General features: G+C 36.5%; 1 protein-coding gene across 1 annotated transcript in view; it reads right to left on the bottom strand.

Annotated features, from left to right (window-relative positions):
• Positions 1-19,502, bottom strand: part of LOC108695799 (pro-neuregulin-3, membrane-bound isoform) — a 635,203-nt gene that overhangs the window by 86,204 nt on the left and 529,497 nt on the right. Inside the window, exon 4 of the mRNA XM_041568953.1 lies at positions 1,615-1,641. Within this exon, the coding sequence (XP_041424887.1) occupies positions 1,615-1,641 (27 nt within the window). The remainder of the gene's footprint in view (positions 1-1,614; positions 1,642-19,502) is intronic.

The raw sequence follows: 19,502 nt of genomic DNA, 5'->3' as shown, positions 1-19,502 counted from the left end.
CCCCGTAATAAAATTTTTTTCTTGGACAATTAACGGACGCCCATTGAATTTAAAGGGCGCCGGCATCAACTTTGACGCCAGCAAATTGTCGCCGGTGTCAAAATCTGTGTTTCGAAAAATTTTCACAAAGAATGCATTAGGTGATGTGATGCATTGGCAAATGAAATTTAACCAACTAATATCCTTGGTACATTGGATTGTCTAGCTATCATACACGTACCCAAAATTGTACAAACTTTAAGCTGGCCATAGATGTAAAGATTTTTAAAAGATCTTTTCATTATCATGAGACCACGATTATCTCAATACGATTGTTTAAATGTACGATTTGTCCATCAACTAAAAAGACCATTTCAGGCGATATTGCCAGGAAAACTGAGGGTAGCGGCCTGCTTGGCCCTTCAAACATAGGTAGATTGCACTTGGACCGATAAATTTTTTTAACCTGGCCGATCAATTTTTTTGACAGATGTCGGGCGAGAAATCTTAAGATGCACGACCGTTCGATTCCCACTAACGTCACAATAATTTTAAGGATTGGTTGGATTGCACTGAAATCAATCGTTCACCAACGAAAGATCTTTGTGTCTATGGGGACCTTACGTTTTTATGATTTTTTCAGGCCAGCTTTACTTTGCCTTTCAATTCTTAAATTGTTTGGTCTTTTGTTTTCACTCTGGTTTCTTTGGGGTTGAGCAGAGTCTGTTGATTTTTTTGACATATGATATCCTGTTACTGTATCTTCATCATTCCATAAACAAAATCCAGAGTATGTGTGTGTGTCAGCTCTCTGCACTGGCAATGTTAATCATTGCAGCCACCTCTAAATGATTGTTTATAATCTGAATGTGTTGGGAATGTGGTGGTTACTAAACTTTTGTTTGGAATGTTACAACTGAACATTTCATATATAACACACAAAATTACTTATAATATGTAGAAATATGTAGCAAAAACAAATACATATTCACTGCATGTATGTATACATGGGGAGGCCCATTTATCAAAGTCCGAAATGTATCTCATTATTTTCTGAAAACTGCTCCAACCAAATCCGCATGGGTTTTTTCCCTTATTTATCAACACATTTACCTGAAAATTTCCTGTTTGGGGGAAACCCCGAAAAATCTGTGAAAATTTGATATTGTACAAATTTTTATTATTTTCCGTATGAAAACACCAACATAAAGATACTGTATCTTTGGGACTTCTCCCATTGATGTATATGCAACCTTGGCAGATCTGAGATGCCAGATTTTTGGATTCAGACTTTTTCCATCCCAAAAATATATAATAAATCCCCCAAAAAAAATTTTAAACAAAAATTTTTGCATTTCATAGTAAAGAAAACACATTTTTTTCAGGTTTTTGTCATTCATAATTTAATGAATAACCCCTACATGTATGTTGAAATATGGGTCAAAAGGTTTTAAACACAATAGATGAGTGTATTCATTAATAGATTGTATCTGGAGACCTGTAAAGTAGCATATTCTGCAGATGCTAAGTAACCAATAAATAAATCATCTTTTCTATAAAATATTTTTTATGACATTGAAGATCATGTAAAAGAAAGAAATTTGAAAGACAATGTTAATTTAAGAAATATCTTACCCATAAATTCAATTCCTAAATGGTCTGCTGCATTAGGTAAGCATGTAAAAAAATGAGAAACAAAGAGAAGAGTTAAACATTCATTAGATGGTTTTAAAAACACACTGACATTTATTTTATCAGACACACATATGCTACCACTTAAACTGTAGAGGCCACAATTCAATAACAAAAAATATTTTTGCAGAGAGAAGGGCTTCACTCCAGCTTATACTTACAGCAAAGCAGACGGTAAGCAATAATTCATGTACACTTGATAAGCAATACTTCAACTTTATGTGCACTTTGGTTTATATCCATTTAACCAGTGACCAAGTAAGTTGAAACATTAGTCCCCTTTTCTGTTAGACATCAGTTTATATCATCATAACTGTTCTAATGTGTACTGTATAGTGACTTTAGAGTTGTTATATCACTCATTCCCACAGTGTTTTGGGTCTTTGGTTTATCCTACATTATTAAGCTCTACTAAAATGTGAAAGAATAGAAAATGTGTAGCTCATTTCTTATTATTAGGTGTTACCTCAGGGAGACTTGCTTGTGTTATATCTTTATTATATGCAATATGTGTATATTGTATATATATACATTGTGATTTGTATCTAAGAATGTTTTGTAATTACATATTAGATAGTATCAGGACATAACAAAGACAAGCTTCAAAGACACCCAATGTACCATACAGTTGTTAAATCCCCTCCCCTTTGACCAGGGGCAGCTGGAAAAGCAAACCTTCCTGTCTACACACTGCCTTTCCCCATTCCAATGTCCTGATTCTGGAATGAACTGCCTCAGGTATCCATGCCCTACCCCCCAAGATTAATGTATTGGTCACTGACCAATCAGAACCTGACATGTACTTATGGTCAGTCTATAGGTTAATACAATTGGCTAAGTTAGGCAGAGAGTCCAGAGAGTTCCTGCAGTGAGGACATAGATGACAGACCTAATGGAAGGATGAGTATCCGAGAGGCAGTGGATTTAGATCCAGCATATACATATTTCTAATTGTCTTTGTAACTATTTGTTATACATTCTATGTAATGTAACTTGTTTTGTGTGTATTATTTCTGTAGATATGTGTCAATAGTTTTGTAAATAAATATATATATTTTGATTGAACTATCTCTTTCGTTAAAGAACCCTTATAACCAGGAATACTTATGTACATGTGTATATAAGAATAAATATACATATTTACATAAATATATCCTTGGTCAACATTAGGCTTGTTGCTAATAGAGGTTAAATGCACTAATGGCAATATTGTTCCAGGAAAACTCTGGAGATATAAGAGTAGGACCTGCATGACAAGGAATCCGAATGGCCAGTAGCCCAATTACACTGGTCTGTGTTTAGAGCTTTGCAGAATCATATGTAGCTGTGATTAGGTGAGAAGGAATTAAGGTACTGTAGGTGAAAGCTAGGCTGGGGGCAGAGAGGGATGTGATGTCAGGGGAAGAAGCAGTTTCACTTCCTTATCTACCAAGCAGGCAAAAACATCGAATCCACCCTCCCTCTTTTTGCATATTTTGCAAGAATGTCAGTAGTTTTTTTCTTTATGTTCTCACATGTTCCTACAAATTATGCTATTGTACAGTTACAAATATTGTACCAGTTTCTTAATGACAACCAAACTGCATTCATGTTTTAACGCGCCTCATGATGTAAGCTCTTAGAAGCCTTCCACTTTCAAATAAGCTGGATTAAAAAGAAAGCACACTGACATAGTATTTAAAATAATCAAATTGTAATTTATACTATCTTTGATGGAGGCATAAGGTTTGTGCTTTTAGTGCTAAAATGCTGTGCCTTGCGCCTAATATAGTACTTATATGTGGAATATACAATATGTTGCAAGGGCTTTCTTTATGTTTATGCAGATTTTAGTTCCTAGGTTTCCATTTTCTGTAGATCTTGTGTCAAATTAAAAGGATTACTGAGTCTACAACTGTATAAGAGGTAATTATTTTTCATTAAATTCTATTTACAGTATAAGGCAAACACATACACCATGGCTACATTTTCACACATTTTAAAGGCAGAATAAAGTTTTGAAGTAAAGTTAGATAATATTCCAAACGTGACATTATTTCATTGTAATTTATGTACACTATTGTAAGTTCCCTAAAAAAAAGTCCCCAGAAAGAGAGAGTAATGCATCATGCAGAGAGGTAATACACTGCTACAAATATAATAACATTTGCAGGATACATCGACACTAATTAGCAATGCAACATGTTTTTTAAAAAGGCAATTTCCAACAATGTGCACTGCTGACAGAGACAAAAGTGATCTCTGCATTGCGTTGTATTAGCATTAATTTCCTGCATAAGTAAAGTAAAAACCCATTACTCTGCTTCAGGAGTAGGGTTTCCAGCTCATCCCTTTAAATAGTGGAAACATAAAATCATCAGGCAGGTTACAAATGGCCATCTAGGATCAAACACAGTTTTCAGGCGGTAGCTAAATCAATAGCTACAGTAATTACCTATAAAAGATAAGGATTTTGCGTTGAATCTATTAAAAATTGTGACAGGATTTTATATCATGTTATAATTTATACTATCTGTATAAAAGTAAAAATATACATACATTAGCGATGGGCAAATCTGTCCTGTTTCACTTCGCTAAAAATCAGCAAAACTCCAGGAAAAATTCGCTGATTGGCAAAAAATTAGCAAAACAAATTGAAGTCAATGGGCAATGCAATTATTTCAACACGCGACAAACATGAGTGACAATTTTCATGGAATATTAAATATCTCATATGTATTTGAATAAATTGCAAACAGTAATAAATCAACATGCATATTATGATTTTGTTTGAAGGATTTCGAAACCCGTATTGTCTAAGATGTCTTGCTTTCTTATTTTATTATTATGTTTATTTTAATTATACACACGTATTAGAGGTCTTTTTATCAAAATTCAATTTTGTGTAATCTTGGAGGTTTTTTCTACTTCAAATAAACTCACAATTTAAATAAATATGTGAAAGTTTCCTTATTTATTAGGATAGAATAGAATATAAAAAAGGATCAATTGGTCCTAGATGTTTAGTCTTCTAGCACATTTAAACCTGACTGGCCCATACATATCAGCTTGACGTAATCTTTATAGCAGTCCACAACCTACTTTAAACTTCCAGGACAGGTAGGAAATCCAATTAGCATTTCAAACAGGACAAAGCAGGGGTGTCCTCTTTCCACTTGTTGTATAGTCTTAGTATGGAACCCCTCGCTGCAGTCATTCCCATAATCCTGATATAAAAGAAGTATCTCTCTCGACATCCAAATATAAAATAGCCCTTTTTGCTGATGGTTATTTTGACTGACCTGCCATATCCCTAGCCAATGTTCATCGGACTATTCAGAATTTCAGCATATTCTAAGGCTATAAACGTAAACTAACTAAAACTCAGGCAATGCAGCTTAATATACTGTATCTCCTAACTAGTGACGAGTAAATTTTTTTTGCAGCGATAAATTCCACATTTTGCCATCTGCAAATCTTTTTGCAAAAGTTTTCCATGGAGAAATTCACTGCTACTATGAAATTGCCAAGACAAAAATGTTGCTGAGACAAAAAAGTCACAATAAGCAAAAAATGTCCATTGACTTTAATGCATTTGGACAAAAAAGTTGCCATACAAAAACTGCCCATTGATTTTAATGCATTTGGACAAAAAAGTTGCCATAAGAAAACTGCCAAATGATTTGAATGTGTTTGGACAAAAAAGTTGCAGAGACAAAAAATGTTGCCACAAGAAAAAAATGCCCATTGAAATGCATTTGGAGTGAGACAATTTCTAGTGTGCACAAAAAATGTTGACACCCATTAACTTCAACGCATTTTGCTAATTTTTCTATAGAGACAAATTAGCTCATCACTACTCCTAACATTTTATTAACACTATCAACTAATTTTAATTAAAATGGAAAACAGACTCAATCTCATACCTAGGGCTTCACATTGCAATCCATAATAGACAGCTCTATAATCACAATTTCAAACCTTTGATAGCTGAGACCAAACATACCTTTAAGAAATTGTCTATTTTTATAATCTCTTGGTTTGGACGCATAGTAGCTCTTAAAATTAGCATTTTGCCAAAATGTCTATTTTTTCTAGACTTTACCAATTCCAGTGCCATTAAAAATATGTACAAGCACTCTTCCATAACTTTACAGTCATATGAAAAAGTTTGGGAACCTGTCTTAATTCTTTGGAGTTTTGTTTATCATCATGCGGTTTTAAAGTAGCAACATCCTTTTAATATATAACATGCCTTATGGAAACAGTAATATTTCAGCAGTGACATAAAGTTTATTGGATTGACAGATAATATGCAATATGTATTATAACAAAATTAGACAGGTGCATAATTTTGGGAAATTTCGGGATGGCGGTATTTTTGACCATTCGTCCCTACAAAATCTCTCCAGTTCAGTTACATTTGATGACTGCCGAGCATGGACACACTGCTTCAATCATCCCATAGATGTTTGATGATATTCAAGCCAGGGGGACAGTGATGACCATTCCAGAATATTGTACTTCTCCCTCTGCATAAATGCCTTTTTAGATTTTGAAGTGTGTTTAGGATCATTGTCTTGTTGGAATATCAAACCCTGCGTAACTTCAACTTTATGACTGATGCTTGAACATTGTCCTGAAGAATTTGTTGATATTGAGTTGAATTCATCCTACACTTTAACAAGGACCCCAGCCCCTGAACTAACCACACAAACCCACAGCATGATGGAACCAAATTTGACAGTAGGTAGCAGGTGTTTTTCTTGGAATGCTGTGTTCTTATTCCGCCATGCAAAGCGCTTTTTGTTATGACCAAATAACTAAATTTTTGTCTCATCAGTCCAAAGCACTGTGGCTTGTCTAAATGAACTTTTGCATACAACAAGTGACTCTGTTTGTGTTTGCTTGCGTGCAGAAAGGGCTTCTTTCTCTTCACCCTGCCATACAGATGTTCTTTGTGCAAATTCTGCTGAATTGTAGAACTATGTACAGATACACCATCTGCAGCAAGATGTTCTTGCTGGTTTTTGAGGTGATCTTTGGGTTGTCTGTAAACATTATCACAATCCTCCGCACATGCTGCTCCTGTATTTTTCTTGGCCTGCCAGACCTGGGTTTTACAGCTAAGCTGTGCCTGTGGCCTTCCATTTCCTGATTACATTCCTTACAGTTGAAACTGACAGTTTAAACCTCTGAGATAGCTTTTTGTAGCCTTCCCCTAAACTATGATACTGAACAATCTTTGTTTTCAGATCTTTTGCGTGTTGCTTTGAGGATCCCATGTTGTCACTCTTCAGAGGAGAGTCAAACAGAAGCACAACTTGCAATTGGCCAATTGGCCACCTTAAATACCCTTTCTCATAATTGGACACACCTGCCTATGAAGTTCAAGGCAGGTCCCCTTAGACGCAAAGATCTTTTGTTGGTGAACGATCGATTTCAGTGAAATCCGACCAATCTGTCAAATTATCATGAAGTCAGCGGGAATCGAACGATCGTGCATCTTATGATTTTTTGTCCGACATCTGTCAGGTTAAAAAATTTTCATCGTCGCCCAGGTTAAAAAATTTTCATCGGCCCCAGTGCAATCTATCTATGTTTGCAGGGCCAAACAGGCAGCAACCCTCAGTTTTCCTGGCAATATTGCCTGAAATGGTCTTTTTAGTTGATGGACAAATCGTACATTTAAACGATCCTTTGAGATAACGAAAAGATCTTTTCAAAATCTTTACATCTACAGCCAGCTTAAACGAGTTATCTTTTATTTTTGAGAGTGTAGTAAATTATTATGCAGGCTGAGAGGGGTTCCCAAACTTTTTCATACTCTATAGGGTGCTAGAGTTCAGTGGTAATTATGAGCTGTAAAATCCCTGTGAATCAATATACTCCAATATAGTTTGAAAAAAAAAATTATTACATTTTTTTTTCCAAACTGGAACAATCTTTTATGTGCAAAAGTGCATTTTTAACAAGATTTTTTTTCAGCCCATAAGCTTTTTCTTAGACTCATTAACATTTATGAAGCTTATGTATAATTAAATGAAAAAGAAAGGGAATTTCTGGTCAAGCCACTGCTAAAAAAATCCCCATTCATATGCTTCTTATATTTAATCATTTTAATTGGAATGCTAAGGTAGTAACAGAATATAAACATGTTATTAATATTTATATATTAAAACATCTAAGGCATGTGAATGAACACCTGTTATATTATAAATATGTGAACATTCATTATGGTATTTGATTTTGAATGTTGTAGCCTCTTAACAGCCATTAAAATCTATCCTGGTTAATGAGGCTTTTTCATATCTTATTAACTAAGCAACTGATGTAGAAACTAAATTACATTTAAATCACATTTAATTTGCAAGGGAAACCGACTTTTGTGTGGAAACATTTAAATGACCATCCTTGGTTCCTAATGCTTTGAGTTGTATGCAAATTTTTTTTTTCACATTTGACGATGAAATAGAACATTTGTGAGCTGAGGTACTTTAATTTTACTTGGTTACAGATAAAGTTAAGTATGTACTGTAGTTAATTTAAAAGCATAGATTAGAAACCAGTGTGACAGCAACACTGAGTTAAGTAGATGAACTCATTCAGTATATTTATATACACTAAGGGGGTTATTTATCAATGTTCATATTTTTTAACTCAATTCAAATTCTTGGGCAGGGGGGACAAAATCACGGGTGATTGTCCTGGTGAGCGCAGCCTGCACAAGGGGACAAGCCTGAACTACTGGGCTGAATTACTTACTAGCGCTACCCTGGGGCACCCGAAAAACTGCAACAGCACCCAGTCTAGAAAGGATGGAGCTCCCCGTCCCCTCTCTGAAGGATGTCAATTGGAGCTCGGCCTCCTTCCCTCTAGACCTGCTGATGAGCTCCTATCAACACTTATGCCACTGAGAGTGACACAAGGGATCTGGACAGAGGCTTGCCCGGGTGGACAGCGGTAAGTTACTGGGGTCACAGCACTCTTCTGGACAGAGGCCATTGCAATAGGGACAGAGGTCAGGAGGGCACTGGCAGTGAGTGAGGGCTAAGGAAGATTGGCATTGATTCTCTGTTACGCTGTGTGTGTGAAGTCACTGGGGGGGCTGAGGCCCAACCGGTGCAGCTCCCTTTAGCGTTGTAGGCGCACGAAAGGCATGTGTAGTGTTTGTTGGAGCCTCTTGCGACTGTACAGGCATATTGTAGATTCGCTACCTCCTCCTTTGCTGCCGGCGCTACTCCTGCTGTTGGACATCTTGAAGCTAAGCAGAAATCGAGTACCGCACAATGGATCGTCGTCACCCTTTCGCCTTTTCTGTAGAGGACAGGAAGTGGAGTTTCTGTAAGTTATTTCTTAATAAAGGCTTTGCTATTTCAAAGTTTAATTTGTCTTGGTGTTTTTATTTCATTCCATACTAACAAATTTTTTTTTTGATGTTACTGGTCCTTTAAGGTGGCCAATTACAAGCTGTGCTTCTGTTTTGACTCTCCTCTGAAGAGTTACAACATGGGATCCTCAAAGCAACGCTCAAAAGATCTGAAAACAAAGAATGTAGTATTATGGTTTAGGGGAAGGCTACAAAAAGCTCTCAGAGGTTTAAACTGTCAGTTTCAACTGTAAGGAATGTAATCAGGAAATAGAAGGCCACAGGCACAGCTTAGCTGTAAAACTCAGGTTTGGCAGGCCAAAAAAATACAGGAGCGGCATATGCGGAGGATTGTGAGAATGGTTACAGACAACCCAAAGATCACCTCAAAAGACCAGCAAGAACATCTTGCTGCAGATGGTGTATCTGAACATTGTTCTGCAATTCAGCACAATTTGCACAAAGAACATCTGTATGGCAGGGTGATGAGAAAGAAGCCCTTTCTGCACACAGAGTCATTTGTTGTATGTAAAAGTTCATTTAGGCAAGTCATAACAAAAAGCACTTTGCATGGCGGAAGAAGAACACAGCTATCCAAGAAAAATACCTGCTACCTACTGTCAAATTTGGTGGCGGTTCCATCATGCTGTGGGGCTGTGTGGCTAGTTCAGGGACGAGTCTAAGTCAATATCAACAAAATTTTCAGGATAATGTTCAAGCATCCGTCACAAAGTTGAAGTTACGCATGGGTTGCATATTCCAACAAGACAATGATCCTGGATGAATGGTTAAAAATAACGCCACCCAGAATCCAGACACTCATCAAAGGCTATAGGAGGTGTCTAGAGGCTCAACTAAGTATCGATGTAATATCTCTGTTGAGGTGCCCAAATGTATGCACCTGTCTAATTTTGTTATGATGCATATTGCATATTTTCTGTTAATAGATTTCCATAAGGCATGTTATATATTAAAAGGAAGTTGCTACTTTGAAAGCTCAGCCAATGATAAACAAAACTCCAAAGAATTAAGACAGGTTACCAGACTTTTTCATATGACTGTATAGAATATCCATATATTAAACATTGCTTGTCAAGAAATTATTTTATAACTGTGCTGAAATCTAAAATATGTGTACAGTCTGTTTTTGCCAGGACAGATAGATAAATAGTTAGATCGACAAACAGACAGACACACATATATTCAATATATAACTGAAAGTCTTACTCTAACTTGCATTTTGCATTTTTTCCTCAGTTTTTTTTCATTGGCATGTTCTTCAAAAAATAACAAGCCTGGCACCTAAAACCTGACAAACTTTTTATTTAAAAAAAAATCAAAAAGACTCATACAAATACCTCACATCCCTCAGTTTATTGTGCAGTTCCTTAATATACATGTTTTAAAAAATGCAAATACTGCATTTTTCTGCCAAACAATTCTATTACAGCTTTCCAAAAGATGCTTAATTCAAAGCATCGCAATAATATTACTTAACAAATGAAAAATAATGCACCAAAGGAACAAATGCAGAGGTATTTTCATTGAAGTATGTATTTTACCCCATTTATTATACCATTTTTGGCCATGTTTTGCAAAATAACACATTTAAAGTTTTTAAGTACAGTAAATTCATTTTTTTACATTAATTATTATTATTATTATTATTAACATGTATTTATAGAGCACCAACATATTTTTCCAGGGTTAAACAACTAAAGCTAATATAATAATCTCAACTTGTGTACAATATGTAGTGCAGTTTTAGGTGCCAGTCCATAGGAGGGATGCTAGAAATGTTCAGCTAAACTGATAAGGAATGGAAAAGACTGTCAAGGTTAGTTTCTTTTCTCTAGAGGAGAAGCAGGTGTGAGGTGACATTTACATTAGAAGAAAATATAATAATAATGTATACAAATATCTTGTATGCATGGACATTCACAGAACATTTTCATAATCAATCATAATTTGTGGGTTTTTATTATTTCTCTTAAAAGACAAAAGTTTTTGATTTACTAAGGGGCATATTTATCAAGGGTCGAATTTCGAATTGAAAAAAATTTTGAAATTTGAATTCAAAAAGACCAACCGAAATTAAGTCAAAGTTTTTTTTGGTCGAATAGGTCAGTTTTCGATCAAATAGGTCTGTATTCAGCTGAAATTGAAACATACGAATCGAAGGAATAGCGTATTAGACCGAATTCAATTCAAAGTTTTCCCCAAAAAAACCTTTGATTTATCAAAGTCCACCAATTGACTCCAAATAGGTTCTAGGAAGTCCCCCATAGGCTAAAACAGCAATTTGGAAGGTTTTGGATGACGAATGGTCGAAGGAGAATTTTTAAAGAGAAAGTATAAAAGAGATAGTGGGCAAAGAAAGGGAAAATGGGGGAGGAGATTTGGCTGGGGATACTGTTAAGGATAGGGAGGACCACATGTCATATGTTCAATATGGTGCCAGTATTAAATGTATGTTTACAAATGCAAGAAGTCTGACTGGTAAAATGGAAGAGCTGGAGCTGCTGGTGATGGAAGGAAAATATGATGTGATTGGTGTGGCCGAAACATGGCTGAATGAGTCGCATGACTGGGCAGTAAATATCAGTGGCTATACTTTGTTTCGGAGGGACAGAGGCAATAGAATAGGAGGAGGGGTATGTCTGTATGTTAGGCAGGATTTAAAAGCTCATATAAAGGAGGAGGTTATGTTAGAAAATGAGGGGCCAGAAGTCGTATGGGTGGAGTTCTTCACCAATTGTAAAGAATCCAGCAAATTAATTGTAGGAGTATGCTATAGACCCCCTAATGTAAGTGAGGAGGAAGAGACAAAGCTCCTAATGCAAATAGAAAAGGCTGCTAGTTTAGGTAAAGTAATGATAATGGGGGATTTTAATTACCCAGATATTGACTGGAGCAACGGTACTGCTAGATCAGTTAATGGGAACAAGTTTATAAACTTATTGCACGACAATTTTTTGGCACAGGTTGTTCAGGAGCCTACCAGAAAAAATGCTATTCTTGATTTAGTGATCTCAAATGACCCAGAACTTATAGCAAATGTGCAAGTCATTGAACCCCTGGGTAATAGTGACCATGATGTGATATCTTTTAATGTCTGGTGCAAAAAACAAAAATATACTGGGGCAACAAAAACCATGAATTTTGCAAAAGCTAATTTTAGTGCCTTGAGGGCTGCCCTACAGAGCATTGATTGGGGCATTAGGTTTTCAGCTAAAAACACAGAACAGAAATGGTTGTCCTTTAAAATGATATTAAATCATTACTGTTCTCAATTTATTCCCTTAAGGACTAAACATAGAAGCTCTAAGAATCATCCTGTGTGGCTTAATACAGAGGTCAAGATGTTAATGGGAAAGAAGAGAAAGGCATTTAAAAACTACAAATCTGTAGGGACAGAAGCTGCATTTAATGAATATAAACACTGTAATAAATGTTGTAAATCAGCAACAGTTAATTGCGGTGGAGGTGAAAACTAACCCTAAAAAGTTTTTTAAATATATTAATAGTAAAAAGATGCAGGTTGAGAGTGTTGCTCCATTAAATAATGGTACCAGTATGGTTGTAACAGATACAGATAAGGCAAATGTGTTAAATCAGTTCTTTTCTTCAGTGTATACAATAGAGGAGTCTGGGTTCACAGGCTCACTTAATAACTGCACGAATGGTTCATCTCAATCTAGTCAGTGGCTGACTCAGGATATGATTCAAAAAGCTTTAATACAAATTAATGTAAACAAGGCTCCAGGGCCTGATGGCATACACCCCCGGGTTCTAAGAGAGCTTAGTTCAGTTTTAGAACAGCCCTTATTTCTGATTTTCTCAGATTCACTGTCATCTGGTATGGTGCCTATGGATTGGAGAAAAGATGATGTTATTCCAATATTTAAAAAGGGATTACGATCTCAGCCTGGCAATTATAGGCCAGTAAGATTGACATCTGTGGTGGGCAAATTATTTGAAGGCTTCTTAAGGGATTACATTCCAAATTTTGTCCTAATGAATGGCATTATGAGCAACAATCAGCATGGCTTTATGAAGGATAGGTCATGTCAGACGAATTTGATTGCATTTTATGATGTGGTAAGTAAGATTCTGGATAGTGGGGGGGCAGTAGATGTGATCTATTTGGATTTTGCCAAAGCGTTTGATACTGTGCCCCACAAACGACTGCTTTCTAAACTAAGGTCTGTTGGGCTTAATGAAGTCGTTTGCACGTGGATAGGAAACTGGCTACAGGATCGGGTACAGAGGGTGGTTGTTAATGGGACATTCTCTACTTGGAGTAAGGTTCTTAGTGGGGTCCCCCAGGGCTCAGTATTGGGTCCACTTTTATTTAACTTGTTCATTAATGACTTAGGGGAGGGTGTTGTAAGTAATGTATCAGTGTTTGCAGATGACACAAAATTATCCAGCCCAATTAATTCCATCCAGGATGTGGCATCCTTGCAACAGGATCTTGACAAACTGGCAATCTGGGCAGCTAAGTGGCAAATGAGATTCAATGTTGATAAATGTAAAGTCATGCACCTGGGATGTAAAAATATCCAAGCCACTTATACCCTTAATGGGACTGCACTAGGCAAATCCATTATGGAAAAGGACCTTGGAGTCCTTGTAGATGATAAACTTGGCTGTAGCAAGCAATGCCAGTCGGCAGCATCAAGGGCAAATAAGGTCTTGAGCTGTATTAAAAGGGGCATAGAGTCAAGGGAGGAGGGGGTCATTCTTCCACTGTATAGAGCACTTGTAAGGCCCCATCTAGAATATGCCGTACAGTTTTGGTCTCCATCACTCAAACAGGACATTATTGTATTAGAGAGGGTACAGAGAAGGGCAACTAAGCTGGTAAAAGGTATTGAAAATCTTAGCTATGAGGAAAGACTGGCCAAATTGGAAATGTTCACGCTGGAGAAGAGGCGCTTAAGGGGTGATATGATGACTATGTATAAATATATAAGGGGATCATATAACAATCTCTCTAATGCTTTATTTACCAGTAGGTCTTTCCAGCTGACACGAGGTCACCCATTCCGATTAGAAGAAAAGAGGTTCCGCCTAAATATTCGGAAGGGGTTTTTTACAGTGAGAGCTGTGAAGATGTGGAATTCTCTCCCTGAATCAGTTGTACAGGCTGATACATTAGATAGCTTTAAGAAGGGGTTGGATGGCTTTTTAGCAAGTAAGGGAATACAGGGTTATGGGAAATAGCTCATAGTCCAAGTTGATCCAGGGACTAGTCCGATTGCCATTTTGGAGTCAGGAAGGAATTTTTCCCCCTCTAAGGCAAATTGGAGAGGCTTCAGATGGGTTTTTTTGCCTTCCTCTTCATCAACTGGCAGATAGGTAGTTAATAAAAAAAAATAAATTAAAAAAAAAAGGTTGAACTCGATGGACATGTGTCTTTTTTCAACCTTACTTACTATGTTACTATGTTACTTACTATGTAGTACATAATAAATTTCGATATTAAAATTTTGATAGTCGAAGTACACAAAAAATAGCTCGAAATTCGAATTTATTTATTTCGAAAATTCACCTCAACCTTTGATATATCTGCCCCTAAGTGTAAAAACAACAAAAAGCTCTAATACAAAACTTCACTAAGTAAAAGCAGTCAATGTCCTATATAAATCAATGGGAGCTGTGCTGATCCTATTAGACATTTAGAGGTTTTCTAATTTGTTTTCACTAGTAATTGTCCAAAAAACTAAAAAATGTAGAGGTTTTATAGGCTTTTGTATTTTTTGCACTTCATTCAGCATTTTTGTTTCTTTTTGTACTTTTTTTATTCAAATATTTTAATAACATTCATGACATTTGTGGTTTTAGAGAAAATTAGTTTGATCGTGGTTTCAAAAAGCTCTGATGATAATAAAATTTGACCTTTAATAAATGGGCCTCTAAGCCTGTATACAATAACTGGGTGCCAAGTTTGTATGAAATCAATTTATTGTAAAAGCCCTACTATAGCTCATAACTTATATTATTGTATAACTAGGGTGGGCTGTTTACGTAGAATATAAATCACAAGAATGTACTGCACTACACATAACACAATAATAGGTAAAAATATTTTTAAAAAACATTTGACCAGAAGCAAATAGTTCCACAGTGGAACAAACAGGCATGTTGGATGTTTTCTTGAGGAGGAGCTAGGGAGTATGCAAAATTACAGGGAGGGGCATGTGCCCATGCTTGTATAAATATGTAGGCTACCCATTTAGAAAAGAGGAAAATCATTTTCACCTCATGTAAAACAAAGGTGCCCCTTGCCAAATGATATGTTTAGTTCATCTTGAAAGTAAACAACTAGAGCAGGGATCAGTGTGTTAAAAACAAGATGCTGAATAACACCCCCTTTGGCAAAGATAATAGCTCTAAATGCCTTTTTTATCCAGCTTTCAATTATTTTGTAGGGATTTTGCCTTGCAGATTACTTCTAATTCTGAGATATTTGTACACCTTATTGGATAAAGGTTTCCTACCAGTGATTTAACTTCACAAGAAGGGGACCGCTCCAAGTTCACACTCCCTATTCGCTGCTCCAGTCGGGTGCTCAGTCCGCAGCGTCCCCACTGCTAGAATTCACTCAGACATCAAAAAAGGGAGGACGGCACTCCGATACGAAGAATATGCTTTTTATTCCAGATACATACAAGGATCCAACGCCCTACGCGTTTCGGGAATCACTCCCTTAATCATAGGCCTATGATTAAGGGAGTGATTCCCGAAACGCGTAGGGCGTTGGATCCTTGTATGTATCTGGAATAAAAAGCATATTCTTCGTATCGGAGTGCCGTCCTCCCTTTTTTGATGTCTGAGTAAAGGTTTCCTACCCACATATTTTCAATGCTTCAAAGGACTGTGAGGGCAAATCCAAAACCTTCAGCTTGCTTTTCTTTAACCCTTTAACTGCCAAGCACATACATACATTAAACATAAACCCAGGCCATAGAGCTGTGAGCTGAACATCTAAGAAGGACATGTGGGAGGTATGCAAAATTACAGGGAGGGACATGTACCCATGCTCATATAAATAAGTAGGCTTCCCATTTAGAAAAGAGGAAAATCATTTTTACCTGATGTAAAACAAGGGTACCCCTTGCCAAATTATATATTTAGTTAATCTTGAAAGTAAACAACTAGGCCAGGGATCAGTGTGTTAAAAACAACATGCTAAATAACACCCCCTTTGGCACAGATAATAGCTCCAAATGCCTTTTTTATCCAGCTTTCAATAATTTCTTGGGATTTTGCCTTGTAAATTACTTCTAATTCTGAGATATTTGTACACCTTTTTGGATGAAGGTTTTCTACCCACAGATTTTCAATGATTCAGCTTTGATTTTTAGAAATGTCCCCAAAATCGCCAAATTTAGGAAAGGTTTGCGGCTTGTTGCCTTGGAGTAGAAAGACATTGGGGTAAGTAAGATGCTGGACAGTGGGGGAACAGTAGATGTGATCTATTTGGATTTAGCCAAAGCGATTGATATTGTGCCCCACAAACAACTACTTTCTATACTAAGGTCTGTTGGCTTAATGAAGTCATTTGTACATGGATAGGAAATTGGCTACATGATCAGGTACAGAGGGTGGTGGTTAATGGTACATTCTTGGAGTAAGGTTCTAAGTGGGGTCCCTCAGGGCTCGCTATTGGGTCCACTTTTATTTAACTTGTTCATTAATGACTTAGGGGAGGGTATTGTTATTAATGTATCAGTGTTTGCAGATGACACAAAACTATCCAGTCCAATCAATTAATTAAATCCAGGATGCGGCATTCTTGCAACAGGATCTTTACAATCTGGCAATCTGTACAGCTAAGTGGCAAATGAGATTCAATGTTGATAAATGTAAAGTCATGCATCTGGGATGTAAAAATATCCAAGCCACTAATACCCTTAATGGGACTGTACTGGGAAAAGCCACAATGGAAAAGGACCTTGGAGTCCTTGTAGATAATAAACTTGACTGTAGCAAGCAATGGCAGTCAGCAGCATCAAGGGCAAATAATCTGTATTAAAAAGGGGCATTGATTCAAGGCAGGAAGGGGTCATTCTTCCACTGTATAGAGCACTGGTAAGGCCCCATCTTGAATATGCCATACAGTTTTGTTCTCCAGTGCTTAAACAGGACATTATTGAAACGGAGATGGTACAGAGAAGGGAACTAAGCTGGATATCAGTTCTCAGACATTGACTGGAGTTGGAGTTGCAAAGTCATAAAAAACTAGCAGGTTTATAAATATGCTAAGTAACAACTTTTTATTTCAGGTAGTTCAGGAACCTACTAGGAAGGACTGTCTGGATATGGTAATTAATAATACTAAACTCATCTTTAGGATTTACGTGGGTAAGCATTTAGGAAATAGTGGTCAAGAGTCACTAGACACTTGATAGAGACAACTCTAGGAAGTAACTATTACACTAAAATTTTAGATGTGCAAACGTTGGCAATATATTCTGCAACTCTGCAATATATTATATATATGAGAAAGGAATTTTACAGATTTACCCACATAAGAAAAATGGAATATCTTGAAGATGCTGCTTAATAAACATACATGTCAGCATATTTCGTTTGTAACCAAAGAAAAGCGAAACCGTTATGGTTTGATAGAAGTGTTGGTGTTGAGGTTGGTAAAAAAAAAAACATGCTTTTAAGGAATTCAAGCTAGGAAGATGAAACTTGCATTAGATACAATGAGCTATAGTTAAAATAAAGATGGAAAGTAGAAAATAAGGAGCAGAAAGCAATGAGTAGAATGAATCCAAATTATTTTCTAAATATGTAAATGTTAAAAAATTAAGCAAAAAGTGATGAGGAAATAAAATATATAGCTGTGGTGTATGCCTGTACTAATTGAGCATAGTCTAGAGTGAATGTGAATTCCAAAAAATCTTATCGCATAACATCAAAATCATTCACAGTAGTCTAATTCCAACAAGACTCACAGTCCAAGTTCCATGTAATTAAGTGAAATCAAACAAAAAACAAAAACGGAATAGACTTAGGGGCAGATTCACTAAGGGTCGAATTTCGAAGTTAAAAATACTTCGAAATTCGACCCTCGAATTGAAATCCTTCGACTTCGAATATCGAAGTCGAAGGATTTAGCGCTAATCCTTCGTTCGATCGATCGAAGGATTTTTCGTTCGATCGAACGATTAAATCCTTCGAATCGAATGATTCGAAGGATTTGAATCCAACGATCGAACGAAAATCCTTCGATCAAAAAAAGGTTAGCAAGCCTATGGGGACCTTCCCCATAGGCTAACATTGACTTCGGTAGGTTTTACCTGCCGAAGTAGGGGGTCGAAGTTTTTTTTAAAGGGCAAGTACTTCGACTATCGAATGGTCGAATAGTCGAACGATTTTTCGTTCGATTCGTTCGATTTCGTTCGAATTCGAACGAATTTAACCAATTCGATGGTCGAAGTACCAAAAAAATACTTCGAAATTCGAAGTATTTTTCATTCGAATCCTTCACTCGAGCTTAGTGAATCTGCCCCTTATTGTTAGTTGGAAAAGGAGCCCAGATGATATATAAAAAGTAGAAAAATCTTGATTAGAACATATTCAAGCCTGATGCGTTTCGTGCCAAGGGTGGGCACTTATTCATAGGTTCTTATTCCAGAAGATAAAAAAAGGTATAGGAAAAAGCGGAGATTCTAAACTGTTGTTTTGTTTCTTTTCTTTAACACAGCTGGTTAACTAGCAACTAAATGCTTCTTTTTTAACAGACCAAATTCTTATAATAATATTGATGTGGTATTCACCCCAGGGTACTGATCAACCTTAGCTTTGTTCATGCCATAACTATTTTCTTAAATGTTTAGGATTCTCTAAAGTCTAGAGACAAATCGGTGAATTGCTAATGCGGTGCCACTATTCAAAAATATATTCTGTTCTTAGCCTGAAAACTATAGGCCTGTTAGTTTGAGATCAGTGGTAGAAAAGCTTTTGGAATGGGTAATAAGGCATAGGATAAATTACAAATCACAAAACTATGAGTCTGATTGATCAAAGATTGAAATTAAAGCTCACCACCAGCAAACAGGGATTTTTAGAGGCATATTTATCAATGGCGAAAGCTTGAGTTCACCATCTGATTGACGTGCCCTGTTTTTCCCTGAGAAGGATGTTAATTATGTGATGGAAACATTGTCATTTATTTGTTAGTTTATTAAAATCAGTTACTCTGAGCCTGTTGAGTGTGGCACTTCTTTGTTGCTTTGTAGACATTTTACCTGCAGTCAGGCAAGTTTCTTTTTTGGTCTTGGTTTTTTGTTTGGTGCTATGCTCTCTCTCTCTCTTTCTACACTATAGCTACTGTATACATAATAGTAGAAAAGTGCTAAAATTTTGCTTTGTGGTGCACGTCCCCTGAGATTTTTGACCAGTACTCAACAATATAAGAATAGAACAGAAAGTGCATATACTGCAAACGTTGTTTTATACT

This window comes from Xenopus laevis, chromosome 7L (genome assembly GCF_017654675.1).
Source record: "Xenopus laevis strain J_2021 chromosome 7L, Xenopus_laevis_v10.1, whole genome shotgun sequence".
NCBI lineage: Eukaryota > Metazoa > Chordata > Amphibia > Anura > Pipidae > Xenopus > Xenopus laevis.
The sequence above is the reverse complement of the archived record's forward strand: the minus strand, read 5'-3'. Positions and strand labels throughout refer to the sequence as shown.